At 47.1% G+C, this 18,924-nt stretch overlaps 1 protein-coding gene across 4 annotated transcripts in view; it reads left to right on the forward strand.

Moving 5' to 3' along the window:
- Positions 1-18,924, forward strand: part of TMPRSS9 (transmembrane serine protease 9) — a 104,716-nt gene that overhangs the window by 80,725 nt on the left and 5,067 nt on the right. For all 4 annotated transcript variants that reach the window (XM_019491241.2, XM_019491240.2, XM_019491242.2 and 1 more), the window contains 2 exons: positions 17,616-17,887; positions 18,751-18,887. In XM_019491241.2, coding sequence (XP_019346786.2) covers positions 17,616-17,887; positions 18,751-18,887 — 409 coding nt within the window. The remainder of the gene's footprint in view (positions 1-17,615; positions 17,888-18,750; positions 18,888-18,924) is intronic.

An 18,924-nucleotide genomic window follows, 5' to 3' on the forward strand; every position in this document is an offset into this window, starting at 1 on the left:
GAGGACCGATTGAGGGACCTAAATCTCTTCAGCCTCCCCAAGAGAAGGCTGAGAGGTGATCTTGTAGTTGTCTACAAACTCACTGGGGAGGGGACAGCAAGAAATAAAGGATACAATGTTTACTAGGGCACCCCTCGGGGTAACTGGAAACAATGGCCACAAACTGACGGAGAGCAAATTTAGATTGGACATCAGGAAAAAAATTTTTACAGTGAGGGTTGCCAAAATATAGGATATGTTTCCAAGGGAGGTGGTGCTGTCCCCTTCCTTGGAGGTATTTAAGAGGAGATTGGACAAACACCTAGCTGGGGTCATCTGACCCCAGCACTCTTTCCTGCCTGGGGCAGGGAGTCGGACTATGAGTATATTGTAAGTATATAAGAGGTGTACATCATGATCTGGGAGAACGTCTGTTTGCCAGAGCGCCACAAGGAAAAACAAGGACCAATGGTCATAAACTCCTCCAAGACTGTTTTAGGCTGAACATAAGGAAAAATGTCTTTACTGTCCAAGCCCCCAAGACCTGGGCACCTACTCTGGACTCATTCAAGAAGCGTTTGGATGCTTATTTTGCTGGGATCCTTTGACCCTAGCCAACTTCCTGCCCCTGGGGCAGGTTCTGGATTTGATGAACTTCGAGGTCCCTTCCAGCCCTAACGTCTATGAAATCTATGAGATGAAAATAAGAAATAGAGCTGGAGATCTTCAGCATACTGATGGCATCTCACTCCAGATCTCTGTACAGTCTCAGCCAGTGGCCTCATATACACATGGAACAGGAGGCACAACAAGGTGGAGCCGCTGGGGGATCCCACAGGAAACATCCTAAGGAGATGATAAGCACTTGCCCATTACTAGCCTCAGGGACCTGGGGCCAATTTAGAGCAGTCCTGCAAATACCCACCAAGTCACATAAATTCTTTATCAACTTCAGTCTGATACAGTTTAAGCAATGTTATCAAAGGCTGCTGAAAGATCAAGCAAGGTTAACAGGGCACAGTTTATCCTGTCAATGTCCAAGGGAGCATCATCAACCCCAGCCAGGAGCAGTCTCTGGGCTATACCCGGGACAAAAGCCAGACTGGCAAAGGTTCAGGAATGCAAGTGTAGCCAGGTGCACCTGGAGCTGTTGGGTGACCTCCCATTCAATGACCTTCCTTAAACTGTCTGGGCAATCCTAAGTGTAGGCTGGATTTTACAAACCAGAAAGGTCATGGTTCCAGGTTACAACTGGTCACCCACATCCCCCTGAGCACATCCTCTAAATCAGTGGGCAACAATAATTGAAACCAATCCATATAAACTGGGCAAAACTGAGTTTCACCAACCCTGAATTCTGACTGCACAAAAGTGGCAGTCCCCAAACCATGCTGGATACAAGTGATTTTGTCTACAAAGAAGATGACAAATTCATTACAGTAGACTGCAGAAGACCTGGTTTCTGGGTGGAGGCAACCTGCATTAACCAGGATTCACCTCCTGGAACAGTTCCACCAGAAAGCACTTCGCAGATGCAATGGTGAGAAAAATCTCCTTTGACACCAGTGTTGCTACGCAATATTCCTTTAAGAAGAACCTATGCCACAGTTGGTTGGCAGAAGCATATATAACCAGTACTGCATCCTGAGTGGCAACAGGATATGGTGCAGGAGTAGTAGTGAGAGGTTTGCTGCTGCAGAGGAATGTAATCTCCTTTTTTGCTGCTGACGTGTTTGTCAAGCAGTTATCTAAATACTGATTTTTAGTAGCAAGAAAAGGCTATGGCAGCTCCCTCCGGCAGCAGCAAACCTCAAGCCACTGCTCCACCCTCCCTGCTGCCAGAGCCAGAGTCACAGCAAGAAATGTGCAGGGTCTGGGGGGCTGTGTGGGGGATGGAGGAAAGGAGGGTGGCATGCCCCTCTGGGGCTTATGTTAGGCCTGCGCAAAGCCGCTAATATTCGCTTTGGATTTGGCTGATTCGGGGGACAATGATTCGATTCAATGATTCGAATCACTGTCCCGAATCAATTTGGGTGAATCTCCGAATCAGCCAGGCCCATCTCCTACCCACTTTCCCAGCCCGGCAATGGTTGCCACGCTTGCCCCAGCTCCTGGCTCTTTGGAAAAAAAGCCCCGACTCACCATGTGCTGCCAGGCAGGGGGCAATCCTCACTGCCCCCCACTGTGTGTGGGACTCTTCATGAGCCCCCTGAACCCCCCCCCACTGCTCCCCCAGCCCCTCCCCATGGTTGCCCCGTCCACCCCAGCTCCAGTTCCCTAGGTCTGCTATAGTGGGGGTTGCAGAGGAGACAGGCAGAAGCAAGTGGAAGGAGGGATGGAATCAGTAGATATGGGCAGAGTTGTTGTGTGTGAACTCTGCCAGTGGTAGGACGAAGACACAGGTGTCCTGGTGGTGGTCCAACAAGCACCAGAGGTACTGTTCCAGTGCATTCAGTCTGACAATTAAGGGGAAAATAACCAAAACCCAGAACTCACTGCATTTTGCCTGGCGGGGGCAATCCCTGCTGCCCCCGAGAGGACTCTGCACAAGCCCCACTAGGCCGCTGGAGGAGCTTGGGGGGGAGGGGAGGGGGAAGGGTCTTAAAGGGAGGTGCCGGAGCTGGGGAGGGCGGGCAGGGCAGGGGTTGGGGGGGCGCTGAGGGAACAGGCAGGGGATGGGGCCTGGCAGGGGTCCCCCCCATGGTCCTCTCCCCCCTCCTCCAGCCCCCCCTACCCCCTACTTACCAGCTCTACCTTATGTCCCACTCACCCACCTGTTATGATGTTGTCAGTTGGCTCTGGCATGGGTTGAGAACCACCTGCTCTCTAACCACTGCCCCTCTCGCTCCATCTGCCTCAGCTTCCTCATATACAATGATGGGAGGGGGCAACTGGATGCCACTGGGTGCATGACCAAGGTAAATGTGGAGAGTACCCATCACAGTTGGTTACTGTTGGAGATAGGAAACTGGGCTAAAAGAACAGGTGAACATTGAACTCCAGGACCAGTGAGTCTGATCCTCTGCAATTATAAGCAGTCATTGACCCTACGGATCCCCCAAAACACTAATTCCAAACTCCAACCCACAGCTACAAGACCTGATATCCCAAACACTACCAACACCCTTTAACATGTAATATGTAAAAGCAGGGGAGACAAGGGCAGTATCAGTGCCCCATTACTGCAATGACAGGAAACAAGAGAATATAAGAAATGTCATTTACTGGGTCAGACCATAATCCCAATATGCTGTCTCTCAGTGGCAGCGTGCAGGTGCTCAGAGGGAGAGTGAACAGGGCACATCGAGACTCTTCCAACCCCTGCTCCTCTCCCATTGCAGCTTCCAGTAATCAGAGGTTTAGCAAGTTCAGATTTTGAGGCTGCACACACAGAATCAGAGGGAGCTGACAGATGTGGGGGGAGAAAAATGTGCTTTACCAGAAGAAATAGCACATTAGTTTGACCCGGCTCTGCAGCGTCTGTATAGATAGGGCACTTCAGCAGGGCTTTTTAGTGCTTTTGTCTAATAGCTGATTCAATCAGCTATTAGATAAAAGCACCACAAAGGCACCGCTGAAGCACCCCATCTGTATAGATGTTGGGCGAGCCGGGTCCAACTAAAGTAATGCTTCTTCTGGCCGGGTGCTGGGTTCAGCATGGGGGCACGCTGAGTTTAAAGTAAAGCACCGTTTTGCGGGGTTTTTACATCTGTAAGCAGCCATAGAGAAGTAGGCCTGGGAAGGACCTCCAGAGGTCATCTAGTCCAAACCCCTGTCTGAAGCAGGATCATCCCTATCCAAACCATCCTCAGCCCTGAGGCAAAAAAGACATAACATCCTAATCTGCCACAGGTAAAGCAAGGGGACCATGGTGGCCAATGTCCTGCTGCTGCAAAGGTTGTTAAAATACGCTCAGTACCTGCATTTCCTCCAAGGCTCTGTCTAATCTCTTCTGAGCTGGGGGAAACTGTCAGCCCCCGCAGTATCTTGTGGCAATGAGTTCCACGTGTTAATTGCATGCTGCGTAAAAAAGAACTTTATCGTGTTAGTTTTAAACCTACTACCTCATAGTCTCATTTTGTGTTCCCTACTACTATTTTGAGGGATGGTAGATAATAATTCCCTATTTCCTTTATCTGCATCATTTAATATTTTGTAGACCTCTATCAACTTTCCCCCGCCAAGCTTCTGTTTTTTAAGCTGAAAATTCCTAGCCTATTTAATCTTTCCTCATATAGAAGCCCCTGATCATCCTTGATGTCCTTCTATGTACCTTTAACGCTCTTCTTTTTTAGTTTAATATGTGCTCAAAAAATCCCAGAAAAGAAACTATCCCCTATACTACAGAGCCAAAAATCCCTGAGATTTTTAAGTACCCTCAAGAGCATATGCCGGCCGGCCACCTCCTCCCAGCCATAGCTGTGGCCAATGTTTCAGTCTCATAGGAATACAAAAAACAACAAAAACAAAAACAAAAAGCCCAGCAAAAAAGAGTAGCATTCATGAGAGAGAAAAGAATCCGTCCTGGCCCCGTTAGTGACCAGCAAGAGCCGTGAGACATGGACTTGCCAGGCACCTACTAGATTACCACAAAGTAACCTCTGTGCTCTGATACGGGGATTGCAAATACTTCATTTTACATATTACATCGGTCCCCTGTTAACCCAAGACTTTCCTATCATACCATCCCTTCTATAAACGTGTCAAGGACACTGTTAAAGCAATCCAGGGTTTTTTTGTTCCTAGCTAGGTGGCTCAGGCAACCACTCCAAAACTTCACCCCTCTGATAATTGGGAATCTTCCTCTAATTTCCCATTGACATTTGTTCATAGCCAGTTCCTCTGATCTTGTGCCAGTGTTGTTTTTTCAGCCCGAGAAGTTCTTCTCCCACAACATTCAACCAAAAATACATTTGTAAAAAGTAATCATATCCTCCCTCAATCTCTGTCTTCTGTGCTAAACAAGCCATGTTCCTTCAACCTTTTATCCTATCAATATGGTTTTCATTTTCTTAACCATCTTCATGGGCCTTCTTTGTCCCTATTCCAGTTTGTTAATCTTGTTTTGAACAATGGGCACCAGAGCTATGTGCAGTTTTCTAAAAAAGGGTCTTTCTAATGCCTTGTAAAATAGTAGGGGTTTTAAAATAGTAGGGGTTGTAAAATAGTAGGGGTCTTGTAAAATAGTACTAGTATTTCTTTGTCACTACTATATGTACCCCACCTCATTTACAAACTAAATTTGCTTTGGCCTTTTTCACAGCATCATCAAACTGACAGCTCCTGATCATTCTGTGCTCAACCAGTACCACCAGTTCTTCAGCTGCCTTTGTTCTGTGCATCCCCATTTAATAGCCAAAGTCCTTGTGTATGACTTTGCACTTCATGCTGTTAAATTTCATAGTACTTCTAGTGCTTCATTACACAAGATGTCCTAAATCTTCCTGTTTAATAATCTACCCCCCACACACACACACATACACACACACCATCTTTGCGTCATCAGCTATTTCATGAGGACGTTTCTAGTAATAAAATATTAAGCAGGATGAGTAACAAGCCAAGGCTTAGCTGAAAGTAATCAGGGAACCAGGCTAGGTCATGCCTCAGGAAGAGGTCCCCAACCACACTGGCTTATATAAACTCATATAACAGTATATAACAGCATGCTGTCTGGGCAGCAGCCCAAATTGCTGTGTCCCGGAGCTAGCTTTGACTTTGGCTTCTATTCCAGTAAACCCTTGACCTAATGCAATCTCCTCGGACTGACTATGTATGCTCTGGTCAATTCTTACAGTGTGCCCGCACAAGGAGTCATGGTCTTCTAGCCACAAGGATCCCTTCCAAGTGACTCTCTCCATGAGATATTTGGTGGCCAGTCTGCAGGGGCTGTGCACCCAGATGGACATCCTGCACGTACAGAATAGGGCCCTACAGACCTAGGTAGGGACCTTACAACAGGAGAATGCCACCTTGAGCCTTCAGCCAGACAAGCCAGCAGGAGCTGGCAGACACCCCATAGTTACTCCTCAGCACTCTCCTGGACCTAAGGTTTCATAGATTTCATAGACGTTAGGGCTGGAAGGGACCTCAGAAGATCATCAAGTCCAGCCCCCTGCCCCAGGGCCAGGAAGTCAGCAGGGTCATAGGATCCCAGCAAGATAAACACCCAAATGTCTCTTAAAGGCATTCAAAGTAAGTACTTGAACTGCCTCCGACAGCAGTCTATTCCAAACCAGTAAAGAAGTTCTTCCTTATGTCCAGCCTGAAACGGTCATGCAGGAGTTTATAACTATTCAATCTTGTCATCCCTTGGGGCACTCTGGTGAACAAACATTCCCCCAGATACTGGTGAGCACCCCTGATAAACTTATAGGTGGCTACCGGATCACCCCTGAACCTGCACTTTTCCAGGCTAAAGAGTCCCATGGCTCTCAGCCTCTCATCATAAGGTCTGTTTTTCTGACCTTTGATCATGCACGTGGCTCTCCTCTGGACTCTCTCAAGCTTCTCCACATCCTTTTTGAATTGTGGCGCCCGAAACTGGATGCAGTACTCCAGCTGCGGCCTCACCAAGGCCAAGTACAAGAGGAGAATGATGTCCTGGGATTTGCTTGAGAAGCATCTATGGATGCAAGCCAGCGTTTTGGTCGTTTCACTAGCTGCAGAATCACATTGAAGGCTTGTGTTCATCTTGTGGTCAGTGATGACCCCCAAGTCCCTTTCCTCCGTAGTGCTAGCCAGCGTAGCACTGCCGAGCCTATAAGGATGCTGCAGGTTTTTCTTCCCAAGGTGGAGAACCTTGCATTTTTTGGTGTTAAACACCATCAGGTTCTTGTCCGCCCATTTCCTGAGCCTGTCAAGGTCAGCCTGGATTACCCCCCTGTCCTCAGGTGTGGACGCTTTACCCCAAAGTTTGGTATCATCAGCGAACTTGGCCAGTCTGCTTCTGGCTTCAATGTCCACATCATTAATGAAGAGGTTGAACAAAATAGATCCAAGGACAGAGCCTTGAGGGACCCCACTGGTCACAGGGCACCATGACGATGACTTCCATCAACCTCCACCCTCTGGGTCTGACCACGGAGACAATTCCCCAGCCAGCGGATCATGGTGGACCCAAGGCCGCAGTTGGCCAGTTTTGCTAAGAGGTGATCATGGGATACCAGATCAAAGGCTTTTTTAAAGTGAAGATATATGACATCAATCTCTTCCCCCTTGTCCAGGTGATAGGTCACCTGGTCATAAAAGGAAATAAGATTGGTCAAGCAAAACCTACCCACAACAAACCCATGCTGGCTATCCCTCAGGATGTTGCCATTGGCCAGTCTGTTGAGAATAGCCTCTTTGATCAAGAAGGATGCGGATAAACTGGAGAGGGTCCAGAGAAGGGCCACTCGTATGGTTAAGGGCTTGCAGGCCAAGCCCTACGAGGAGAGACTAGAGAACCTGGACCTTTTCAGCCTCCGCAAGAGAAGGTTGAGAGGCGACCTTGTGGCTGCCTATAAGTTCATCACGGGGGCACAGAAGGGAATTGGTGAGTATTTATTCACCAAGGCGCCCCCGGGGGTTACAAGAAACAATGGCCACAAGCTAGCAGAGAGCAGATTTAGACTGGACATTAGGAAGAACTTCTTCACAGTTCGAGTGGCCAGGGTCTGGAACGGGCTCCCAAGGGAGGTGGTGCTCTCCCCTACCCTGGGGGTCTTCAAGAGGAGGTTAGATGAGTATCTGGCTGGGGTCATCTAGACCCAGCACTCTTTCCTGCTTATGCAGGGGGTCGGACTCGATGATCTATTGAGGTCCCTTCCGACCCTAACATCTATGAATCTATGAATCTATAAATCATCTTTTCTAAGACCTTCCCTGGGATAGAGGTCAGGCTGATGGGCCAGATCCACTTTCCTCCCTTTCTTGAAGAAAGGCACCACATTGGCCTTCTTCCAATCTTTGGGCACTTCAACAGAGCGCCAGGAGTTCTCGAAGATCCATGCCAGGGCCTGGGCTATGATGCTAGCCAGCTCCTTGAGTGGGGTATAAACTGTCAGGGCCAGCTGACTTGAAGGTGTCCAGCCTCTCAAGGTGTTCCTTCACAAGGTCAGCATTGATGGAGGGTAAGGAATCTCCCTCACCTGGGCCTCCCTGTCCCGTAATGGGCAGGGGCGTCCCATGGGACTGGTGAAAGACCGATGCAAAGTACAGGTCAGCAAGTTGGCTTTTTCCTGGGCATCGATTGTCAGTTGTCCCATCTGGGGTCCAACATTGCCCTTGCTTTTCCTCTGGCTCCCCACATAGCTAAAAAAGGACTTTTGTATCATCCTTGATACTTGTAGCCAGCTGGAGTTCCATCGCAGCCTTGGTTTTCCTGGTTTGCTCCCTGCAGGTCCAGACCAGTGCAGAGTATTCCTCCTTGGAGGTAGAGCCCGTCCTCCATCCTTTGTAGGTCTTTCTTCTTAGATGTAGGAGGTCCACTAATTCCTTGCTGAGCCAAGGGGGCTGCTGTGCCCTTTTGCTACCTTTCTTCCAAGATAGAATAGACTTTGCTTGTGCATCCAGGATCGCTCCTTTGAGGAGCAACCACTCTTCCTGAACTCCCCTCCCCTTTGGGCTGTGGCCCTTTAGGGCCTCACTGACAAGCCTCCTGAGCTTGTCAAAGTCAGCTTTCCTGAAGTCGAGGACTTCTGTATTGCTGACTGACTTGCCAGCTTTACAGTGGATGGTGAAGGTGATCAGCTCATGGTAGCTGTCACCCAGCTTCCCTTCTATCGTTAGGTCACTGATTAGGTCAACCCCTGTTGCCAGAACCGGGTTGAGTAGCGCTTTACCTCTCGTCGGCCTGTAGACTTCTTGTGTCAGATAGAGCTCATCCACGCACAAGAGCAAGCTTTGCGACCGCTCAGATTTGGCTGAGCGCTCTTCCCACGAGATGTCTGGGTAGTTGAAGTCTCCCATGACAACCATGCACCGGGAGCGTGCAGCCGCAGCCGATTCCCTGGCAAAGGTTCCATTGCCAGAGTGTTTTGGTGGCAATCCAAAAAGATTCTGTGGATTTGTGAACTGGCACTGGCTCTTATTTACTTTGTGCCTCCAGTCCTACTCAATGGACAGGGCCAAGGACTCTGCAGACTCTGAGGCATGCTCAGTGAAGAATGAGTCAATAGGAAGCTAAGTTCTGGCAGCTGCCAGGGATGCAGAGTAGAATGAGACAGTGCAGCTCTTTCACTTGTGCTGAGGTCTCCGTGAGAAGGTGGAAGATAAGCTGGCCTGGGTACAAACACTTGGAACCAGCCATCAACCTATGTATCTGGGTTGCCCACTGCCTCTCTGAATGGAGAACAGAGAAGACAAGAAACCCAGGTGGAGGTCTCTGGGTTGTGATTCCTGTTCCCCCACACCCCATGGGAGAATCACTAAAGAGCCAATGCAGGTTGATGGCAGGTGGCCCCAGATGTCCAAGTCAGAAAAGAGCAGGCAGCAGTCTGCAGTAGGCCTGTGCAAAGTGGCTAGTATTCGCTTCGGATTCGGCCGATTCAGGGGAGGGTGATTCAATTCAGTGATTCGAATCACTGTCCCGATTTGATTCAGACAAATCTGATTTGGAGATTTGCTGCTGCCAAATCTCCGAATCGGGCAGGCCCATCCCCCGCCCACTCTCCCAGCCCAGCAATGGCTGCCCCGCCCACCCCAATTCCCAGCACTTGTTAAACAAAAAGCCCCAACCCAGCGGGTGCTGCCAGGCAGGGGGCAATCCCCACTGCCCCACTCTGCATGGGGAGGATCTTGCCTCCCACCTCCCCCAGTCCCCCCTCCCCTGCCCCTAGTACTTATCATCTTGGAGTCGGCTGCAGCTCCCTGCTGCAGCCATTGGGGACTGCTCGAATCACCAAAGCTCTCCAAATCTTTTCTGAAGATTCAGAGAGCTTTGAATCAATTGGGACCTTTAAATTGGTCCCCTGATTCGATTCAGATTCAGAGATTTGGCCACCAAATCGGGCCAAATCTCCTCCAAATCAAATCACCACCCGAAGCTTCACACAGCCCTAGTCTGCAGGTCTCTGCCTATGCTGCAGTGAGCCTGACCACTTGGCAGACACTTGCCCTGTAAAACCCTACCATTAAGAAACAACAAGGCCCAGCCAGAGTAGAGAGGTCTGGACCAGGCAATGCACATGCTTCTCAATGTCATAGACATCCATCTGCCTTCCCCTCAGGAGTAAGGGGGAATAGGAGTATCCCAACCCTCTCCACTCTTGTTAATGTTGCACCCCCCCATCCAGCCATGGCTCAGGTGCAGCAAATTCTTTAATGGATTCAGGTGCCTCAAACAATGTTATGCTCCAGATTTCATCAGGATGCACTATACTCCCATACAATGTAGGACTAACTTTGTAACAACTGAGCTAACTGATACGTCACCCTTCACCATTGAAACTGTTCCCTTCTGACTCACCTTCCAAGATTACAGTGAGGTGCTTCAGTTTGACCTGCTTGGTGCTAGGAATCTCTGGCTCACCCTACACAACCCAAAGATCCACTGGCAATCCAGAACAGTCTGGTTCAAATGAGAGTCCTGCTAAGGAACCAGTTTACTACAGGCAAGGGTTACCAGCATCCAGCTCAGCAGAAACCTGGCACTCCCAAGAACTCTGGAGCAGCTGCAGCCCAGCAATCAGCCTACTAGAAGGTAACCCCTGAATTAAATAAGATGTACAACCTGGAACACTAGTTGGCTCCCCATCAAGTACCAGGATTTTGCAGGTGTATTTGACAAAAACACATACAGATACCCTGCTGCCCCTGTTGAGCACCAGCCAGGGGCAGGGGTATGAGAATAAGCCAGAGTTGGGGCCTTTGAAGGACCACTTTCAAGACGGTCTGACCAAGGTTTTTATTCAACCATCTGCTTCCTACGCTGGTGCCCCCATTTTCTCTATGAAAAAGAAAGATTGTTTACTACACCTGTACATAGATTATCAAGTCCAAAAGAAGCTCACTCTCCAAAACCAATGCTCCCTCATCTGAACAGTTTGAAAGTTTGAGGTACCTGCACATCTTCACCAAGTAGGATCTGAGGGGAGCATACATCTTGGTTCATATCCATGAGGAAGATTAATGGAAGACTGCTTCCCACACCTGGTATGGCCATTTTGAATACCTTGTTCTCCCTTTGGATTCTCCATTGCTTCTCCCACTTTCCAGCATTTCATCAGTGACATCATCCAGGACATCTTGGATCAGTCTGCGGTGGTCTTTCTGAACAATATCCTCATTTTCTCAGAGACCAGGCACAATGAGCACTTATACGCATGGAAGGAGGTTGCTCTAACGTGCTGTAATTACAGCACGTTAGAGCAGACACAATGAATCGAGTCTGCTGGAGCATGGTAATTACCGTGCTCCAGCAGACTCCAGTGTCATGTGTATCAGTGTTCCTGCACTGAAAAATGGCAAGGCACCGGGGGGGCGCTTTAACTAAAGCTTGTTCAATGAGCTTTAGTTAAAGTGCCCCTCCTGCCATTTTTCAGTGCGGGGACACTGATAAACATGATGCTACAGGTGCTTTAATTAGAGCAGCTCTCAGACCTGCTCTAATTAATGTGTCCTGTCCCACCCCCGCCTCCCAGAGTATAAATGCCCAATGTACCCAGAACGTTCACCTTGTTCTGGAAGGGCTCCATCAGAACTTCCTGTACACAAAATGAGAAAAGCATGAGTTTGAACCTACCACTGAAGAATTCGTGAATCCATTATCAGTCTGGTGGGATTGCAAATAGACCCTCCCAAGGTAATGACTGTGCTAGGCTGGGCCCCTCCAAGATATGCATGGGGAGTCCAATGGTTTCTGGACTTTGCAAACTTCTGTTTCAAGTTTATCCAGGGATTCTCCTAGCTGGTAGACCTCATAATAGCTCTCCTCAAGAAGAGACCCTGGTTCCAAAGAAAACCAAGCAGTATTTGACCATCTGAAGCAAGCCTTCACCTCAGTGCCAGATCTGGCACACCACAATCCGGTCTTCTCATTCATAGTGGAAGCAAATGCACCCAACTTTGTGATTGTGTTGGTACTGTTCCAGCAACAAGGGGGACCACCACATCCTCATGCCTTCTACTCTCAGGAGTTGACTTCCACTTAGGGTAACTATGATATCTGGGGCATGGAACTGTTGGCAGAATAGTGACACTACTTGGAAGGGGCCAGGCACTCAATACCTGACTGACCACAATAATTTGGTGCATCTCCATTCAACCCAAATTCTTAACCAGCAAAAAACCCATTGGTCCCTGTTCTCCTCCAGATTTAATTTTATAATCACCTGCAGAACCAGTATCTTCAATGGCAAGGCTGATACCCTCTCCAGAAAGGATCATAAAGCCCACCCACGATACCACCACCCACAGACTTCTTAAACAGTACAAATGAATCTACTTGAGCTCTTCTGATCCTCCATCAACCAAAACCTGCTACTGGCTAGAATTGAACCTACAATCGGGCCTGAACTTTAAACTTGAAGGGGACATCCTCTACCATCAAAGGCACATCTATGTTCCAGAATGTGTTCAACTTCAATCATGACACCCCACCGGCAGAACATTTTGACCAGACAGACTGGGAGACTCCTTGCCTGGAATTTTTGGTGAATCAAAATGTACTTGGACATCAAATCCTATGTCACCTTGTGTGAGATCTGCTCCTGCACCTAGCCCCACTGAGCCAAGCGCTTGTATACCCTCAGCCCCTACCTACTCCTCCCCAGCCCTGGGCAACTATATTCCTAGATTTTACCACAGACCTTCCTCACTCTCAAGACTACACCTAGCTATTGTTAGTGGCCCTGGTAGTAGACTTACTAACCAAAATGGCCAACTTCATTCCCTGTCATGGCATGTCTGTTGCCCACCTGTTTCTGGAGAACATCTTTAGGCTCCACTCTGTGCTATCCAGGGTCATCTTTGACTGAGGTTTTCAATGGTATCCCATTTTAGGTGGGTGTTTTTCTGATTCCTACAAGTGCAGTTTACATGCTTCCTTAGCCTATCACCCATGGTCCGATTGTCAGACAATGCACTGGAACAGTACCTCTGGTGCTTGTTGGACTACCACCAGAACAACTGCGTCTTCGTCCTACTACTGGCAGAGTTCACATATAACAACTCTGCCCATATCTCTACCCAGCAAACTACTGATTCCATCCCTCCTTCCACTTGCTTCTGCCTAGCTCCTCTCCAACCCCCACTACAGCAGACCTAGTAAACCAGCTGCAAAATATCCAGGAGGATTTGAAGGGCCACTTAAATAGTTCAAGGAGTCCTACAAGCACTTTGTAGACCAGCAGTATTGCAGAGCCCTCTCACTTAAAGTAAGGAATAATGTATGGCTGTCAGTTTACCATTTCAAATCCAGCTATTCACCCTCAAAACTAGAACCATCCCCCCACCCCAAGCCCACGTCAAATTACTGCATAGATCAACCTGGTGGCATCTCAGCTACAGCTTCCCAACTCTATAGATGTCTATTTTAGCTTCCACATTTTCTTATTGATATCTTATCTAGAAAACTCCTTTCCAGGCTTCTTGACTTCCTCCTTACCGCATCCTAGTCCAAGGACAAGAGCAATACATGGTTAGAGAAATCCTTGACAACAGGAAAGTGCAAAGCCAACTTCTAGAGCTGGTCAATAGCTAGGCTATAGACCAGCAGATTTCTCGTGGGAGCCAGCTGAAGATGTACATGCCCCTGAATTAGTCCAAGAATTCTACTGTGCCCACCCATAAAAACCTGGCCCAAAGGATACCAAAGGACACCCTAGAAAGGGGGGAGGGGTGGGGGTCGTGTAATGAGTCAAGGACCAGCTGCAGCAGATCCAGTCTCAGGCCCTAGCAGAAAGAGGGTATCACATAGCAATGAAGACATGGTTATGGAAGCCACAACTTGTTTGAAGTAGAAGCAAAACATAAGATTGCTTACTCTCACAGGTTCAGGGGAGCTCTTTCTTTCAATATGCTTTGCAATGTCACCTTCAACTAAGCCTTTGTCCATTCCCACTTTATTCCTGATTTCTTTAACCACAGGGAAAATATTCCTCTTTCCTAATTAATCCCGCTAGTTTGCCCACTTCCTCTTCACACACGATAGTTTGTCATCATTGTCATTACCTTATAATCCACCACTTTATTGCTGCACAACACTACCCTACCATTTTTATTCTTTTCTCCAACCTTCCTAAAGAGTTTGCAGCCTTTAGTGTCTTTATTCCAGTCACACACAATATTCCACTACATTTCTGTAATTCCTATAAATTCCAATGTATTTATTTAGTGTATGCAGTCTCAGGATATTGTTTCAGTCATCTTAAGGTGATGTCATCCTCAGTGTGAAGAGCTTGAAGGCCACCAGGTAGCATAGTAAATAGACATGAGTCAACAATGTGGGACATGGTTTGAACTTGTCCACAAAGGCATTTATTGTCATTGCAAAGGCCTCATTGGAATAGGCTTGAGGCAGTGACCCTGTCTAGTCTGAAAACAGTTGAGAAGTGCCCAATAACAGTTAAATCCTGGTCGACTGACTGACTGTAGGGTGAGACACGATGTGGTGATTGATTGCTGCTTGTGCTGATCATTCTTTATGCCATTAAGTAAGGAAAAGTCCAAGGGTGTTGAAAGGGTGGACTATACTGGATGTCTTGAGGGGAGCCGAGCTACCAATGGGTAGAATATGTCCGAATGCACTGGCAGCATAGGGTTATCATGGAGTCTGGCTAGCAGAAATAAGGGGAAACAATGTTATTGAGGACTAGCAACCATGGGAGTGGAGTAGAATGCAGTGTGCCTGACACAAGACACATTGTCACACATAAATTCCTGTAATGTCCAGTTTTGTGTCACAAATAAGGAATTCCAGCTCAATGGAAGGAGACTGTGAAATAAAGCGGATGGTGTAAAATATTTATTTTCATATAACTGTATCCAAGTTTCCAATTACAATGTATATGACCATCTTATTTCTAGTTCCAACTATGTTGATGCCTTCCTTTAACCTTCCTGTTTCTTGGTATCCTTTCTTCTTGGGCCATCTTGGTTACGATCCAGTTATGTTTATTCCAAATATGGAGATTTTGTGGATTCTCTCCATTCTTTCTTCCCATCTACCTCCCCCCTCCTCTTCCCCATTCTTAATTTAGAGCTCTTATCATTTGGGCCAAACTTGATCCCAGAAAGCTATTTCCTCACTCAAGTGGAGCCCATACCTGGATAAAAGTCTCCTATCCATAAATACCTGCCAGTGGTCAAAGATCTCAAAGCATTCACAATAGAACCACTCCCTAAGCTATCCATTAATCTTCATCATCTTGCCCCACCTTCTTCTTCCCTTTCCTGTGGCAGAAAGAAGCAGAATGAGGATCACTTGAACTTCTACTTTTTTTAAACAACTAGCCCATCGAAGCATAACTGTTCATTATCCTTGTCAGTGACTAAAAGGCTGTATCCTTTGTTACTAGATGAAGAATAATTAATAGATTTAATGGATTCTTACCTGCTCCCATCAAAATCCTCTTCAACCTTACATTGATATCTCATACTATTGCTCCTTACAGACAGTACAGTTTTCTGGTCCAGATCATTCCTTGTGACTGGACTGTCTATTCTTATGTGTAAATACCCAATTACATAAACCTGTGTTTTTCAGGGGTTCACACCTATCTTTTATCTTTTCCTTTCAGTGGAGCAAATATCATAAAACAGACAAAACATAAAACACCATTACACTGACCCTGGGTGAACAGACTGCTTCTTTCTCAAAGCACTCTGTATCGAACACCCCTGTTATCCGACTCCCATTTTGGCCATCCTTCTGGTCCTGTGCATCAGTGAAGTCAAGAAAGGGGTGTATCTACACATGTGCTCCAACGTGCATTAGCTTGTTTTAATGTGCATTAAAGCGTCACTAAAAAAGTGCTATTTAGTTAATGCGTATTAAAATAAGCTAAGTGCATTGTGTCACTTAAAAACCATGTCCTTTAGTTAATGCACATTAAGACAGACTTATGTGCATTTTCCTAGTACCTCACAATGGAGGGTATCTATATATGTGCACCAGGGGGGTGCGGGTGGTGCTTTAGAGTGGCTGTGAGAGCCGCTTTAATTAAAGCACCAGGTGTCACATATATTCAGCATCCTGCACTTCAAAATGGTGGTGAGGGCGCTTTAACTAAAGCTTGTTCGACGTACTTAAAGTGCCCCCGCTGCCATTTTGAAACGCGGGGATGCTGAATACACATGATGCAGAGGTGGCTGAAGAGTGATAATTAGCACACTCCAACAACTCAATTAATCAAGCCTGCTCTGATGCGTGGTAATTAGCATGCATCAGAGCAGAGGTCTGTCATGTGTATAGGTACCTGGAGGTACTAAATTTAATGAGCATTAACTAACACACGTTAATGCACATGTAGATGCACCCAGGAGGATTTTATCCAGTCAGATCTTGTGTTTTCTCCTGTTGACACATCTTTTCTTGAACAACATAGCATCTGATAGCATCATACTTATAGGCTTGGCAGTGCTACACTCCCTAGCACCATGACCGAAAGAGACTTGGGGGTCATGACTGACCACAAGATGAACATGAGCCACCAATGTGATGCTGCAGCTGGCAAAGCAAATAAAACTCTGGCTTGCATCTACCGATGCATCTCAAGCAAGACCCAAGAAGTCCTCCTGCTTTACTCGGCCTTGGCGAGGCCATGGCTGAGGAATAGGACTTTTCAGCCTGTAAAAGCAAAGGCTCAGGGGTGACTTGGTGGCAGCCTATAAGTCCATAAGGAGTGTGCATCAGGAACTGGGAGAGTGTCCGTTCACTAGGGCAATCCAAGAGAAGACAAGGTCTAACAATCACAAACTGCTGGAAGACCGTTTTAGACTGGACATAAGGAAAAACTTCTTTACCGTCTAAATCTCCAGAGTCTGGAATAGACTCCCCCCAGAAGGGGTGCAAACACCTACTCTGGATACCTTTAAGAAATGCTTGGATGCTTATCTTGCTGGGGTAATCTGACCCCAGATGACTTCCTGCCCTTTGGGCCGGGGGCTGGACTTGATGAGCTTGCGAGGTCCCTTCCAGCCCTAATGTCTAGGAAATCTGTGATAAAGCAGGCTGTCATCCAGGACAGTGTTTCCCAACCTTTTCCAACCCAAGGCACACTTATATAAATAAACGTTTTCTGTGGCACAACTGTTAATAAGGCATTCCCCATCCATATACTTATAAGTTTATTATAGCTCGTTGCCATGGCAAAATTCTGCAGCACATCTGTTCATTTCTGACGGCACACCATTGTGCCATGGCACACTGGTTGGAAAACACCAGTCTAGGAAAGCTTATGCCTCTCTGAATTAGTCTCTAAGATGCCAACCTGCCCTGCCTTTTGCCTGACTTCAGACTAACATAGCTAACTGCATCTCTCAGCTCTATAAGTCTCTCAATTCTCTATGATGTTGTGGCTCTAGCTTCATGTGAGAGGGGCAGTTGAACCCTTTATGACAGGCTCAGAAATCATACTGATGGGTGTGTGAATGTGTGTGTTCGTGTGCATGTGCATATACACACACACACAATTGGAATTATATACTTATAGGACAAAGCTGGAATATATCAAAGCCTACATAGGAACCACATCATTAAATGGAGCAGATGGCAACACAGTGAAAGTCAGTATAAAGAAAGTGGTGCAGCACCCTTCCTACAATCCTATCATCTTGGACTTTGATGTTGCTGTATTAGAACTGGCAAGTCCCCTGCTCTTCAACAAATACATCCAGCCTGTGTGTCTCCCTCTAGCTGTGCAGAAGTTCCCTGTTGGCAAGAAGTGCATGATTTCTGGATGGGGAAATATCCAAGAAGGCAACAGTAAGCAATGTGCTTTATTTATTTACTCTGAAATTGTGAGTGATTAGACAGAAAGGGCTGCATCAGTGCAAGCCAAACAGTCCCAAGGCTATGCCAGAACTGGTAAAAGCCATACATGAACAGGATCTTAAGAGCCATGGAAGTTAAAAAAAAAAAAAAGCGAGAGAAAAGGGAACTCTCTCAAAATAGAAAAACCAACCCTTTGTCTAGGATCCATGAATACTGCTGACAGCCTGGGGGGAGCCAAGGCCAGATAGGTTTGTAGCCCTCTCCATTATAAGCTCTGCCATAGCCACTGTAACTTTACTGTGCTGTGCCCTAGATGACCCTATGCCTTACACAAAAACCAAGGGAAGGTTCTATCCCAGAGACATTACGAATTGAGATTGGACCTGATACAACTAGAAAGGGGGACAGACCTTATATAGGGGACACGGACCAAGTTTAGGCACATGCACTATCAAAGGGAGCCTATTGTCTAGTTTAACTGCTATCACAAAGCTGCCGTGAATATGGAATGAACTTCCAAAACACTGGACAAAATTAAACATGTTTATGCCTACCAAGACCATGGTGGCAATGTCAGGATGTAAAGTGACATGGACTGTAGCTTACACAGAACAGTGCTCCCATCTTCTGTCTGGGAGTGCAGTGCTTAGAGATGATCCCAGAAAGGACTTCCTAACCTCTGTTAGGAAACAGTTCACTGGGGCCTGGAGCTGTCGCTCTGTAACAAAGCTGAAGGCAGCTATAGGTTACATAGCAGTTGTATGGTCTGCATTTGGACTGCGCTGGTCTAATGACCATTAACTCCCCTTTTTTTCCCCATACCTGCACTTGTTAATCCCTCTGATTTCATGCAGTCACCAAGCCTGAAAGCCTGCAGAAAGCCTCTGTTGGCATCATTGATCAGAAGACCTGCAACGTCCTCTACAACTTTTCCCTTACTGACAGGATGATCTGTGCTGGCTTCCTAGAAGGGAAGGTCGACTCATGCCAGGTAAGAGTCTGAAAGTTCGCTCCACCTGTCTTGGGGA

Source organism: Alligator mississippiensis, chromosome 16, assembly GCF_030867095.1.
Source record: "Alligator mississippiensis isolate rAllMis1 chromosome 16, rAllMis1, whole genome shotgun sequence".
NCBI classification, from domain to species: Eukaryota; Metazoa; Chordata; order Crocodylia; family Alligatoridae; genus Alligator; species Alligator mississippiensis.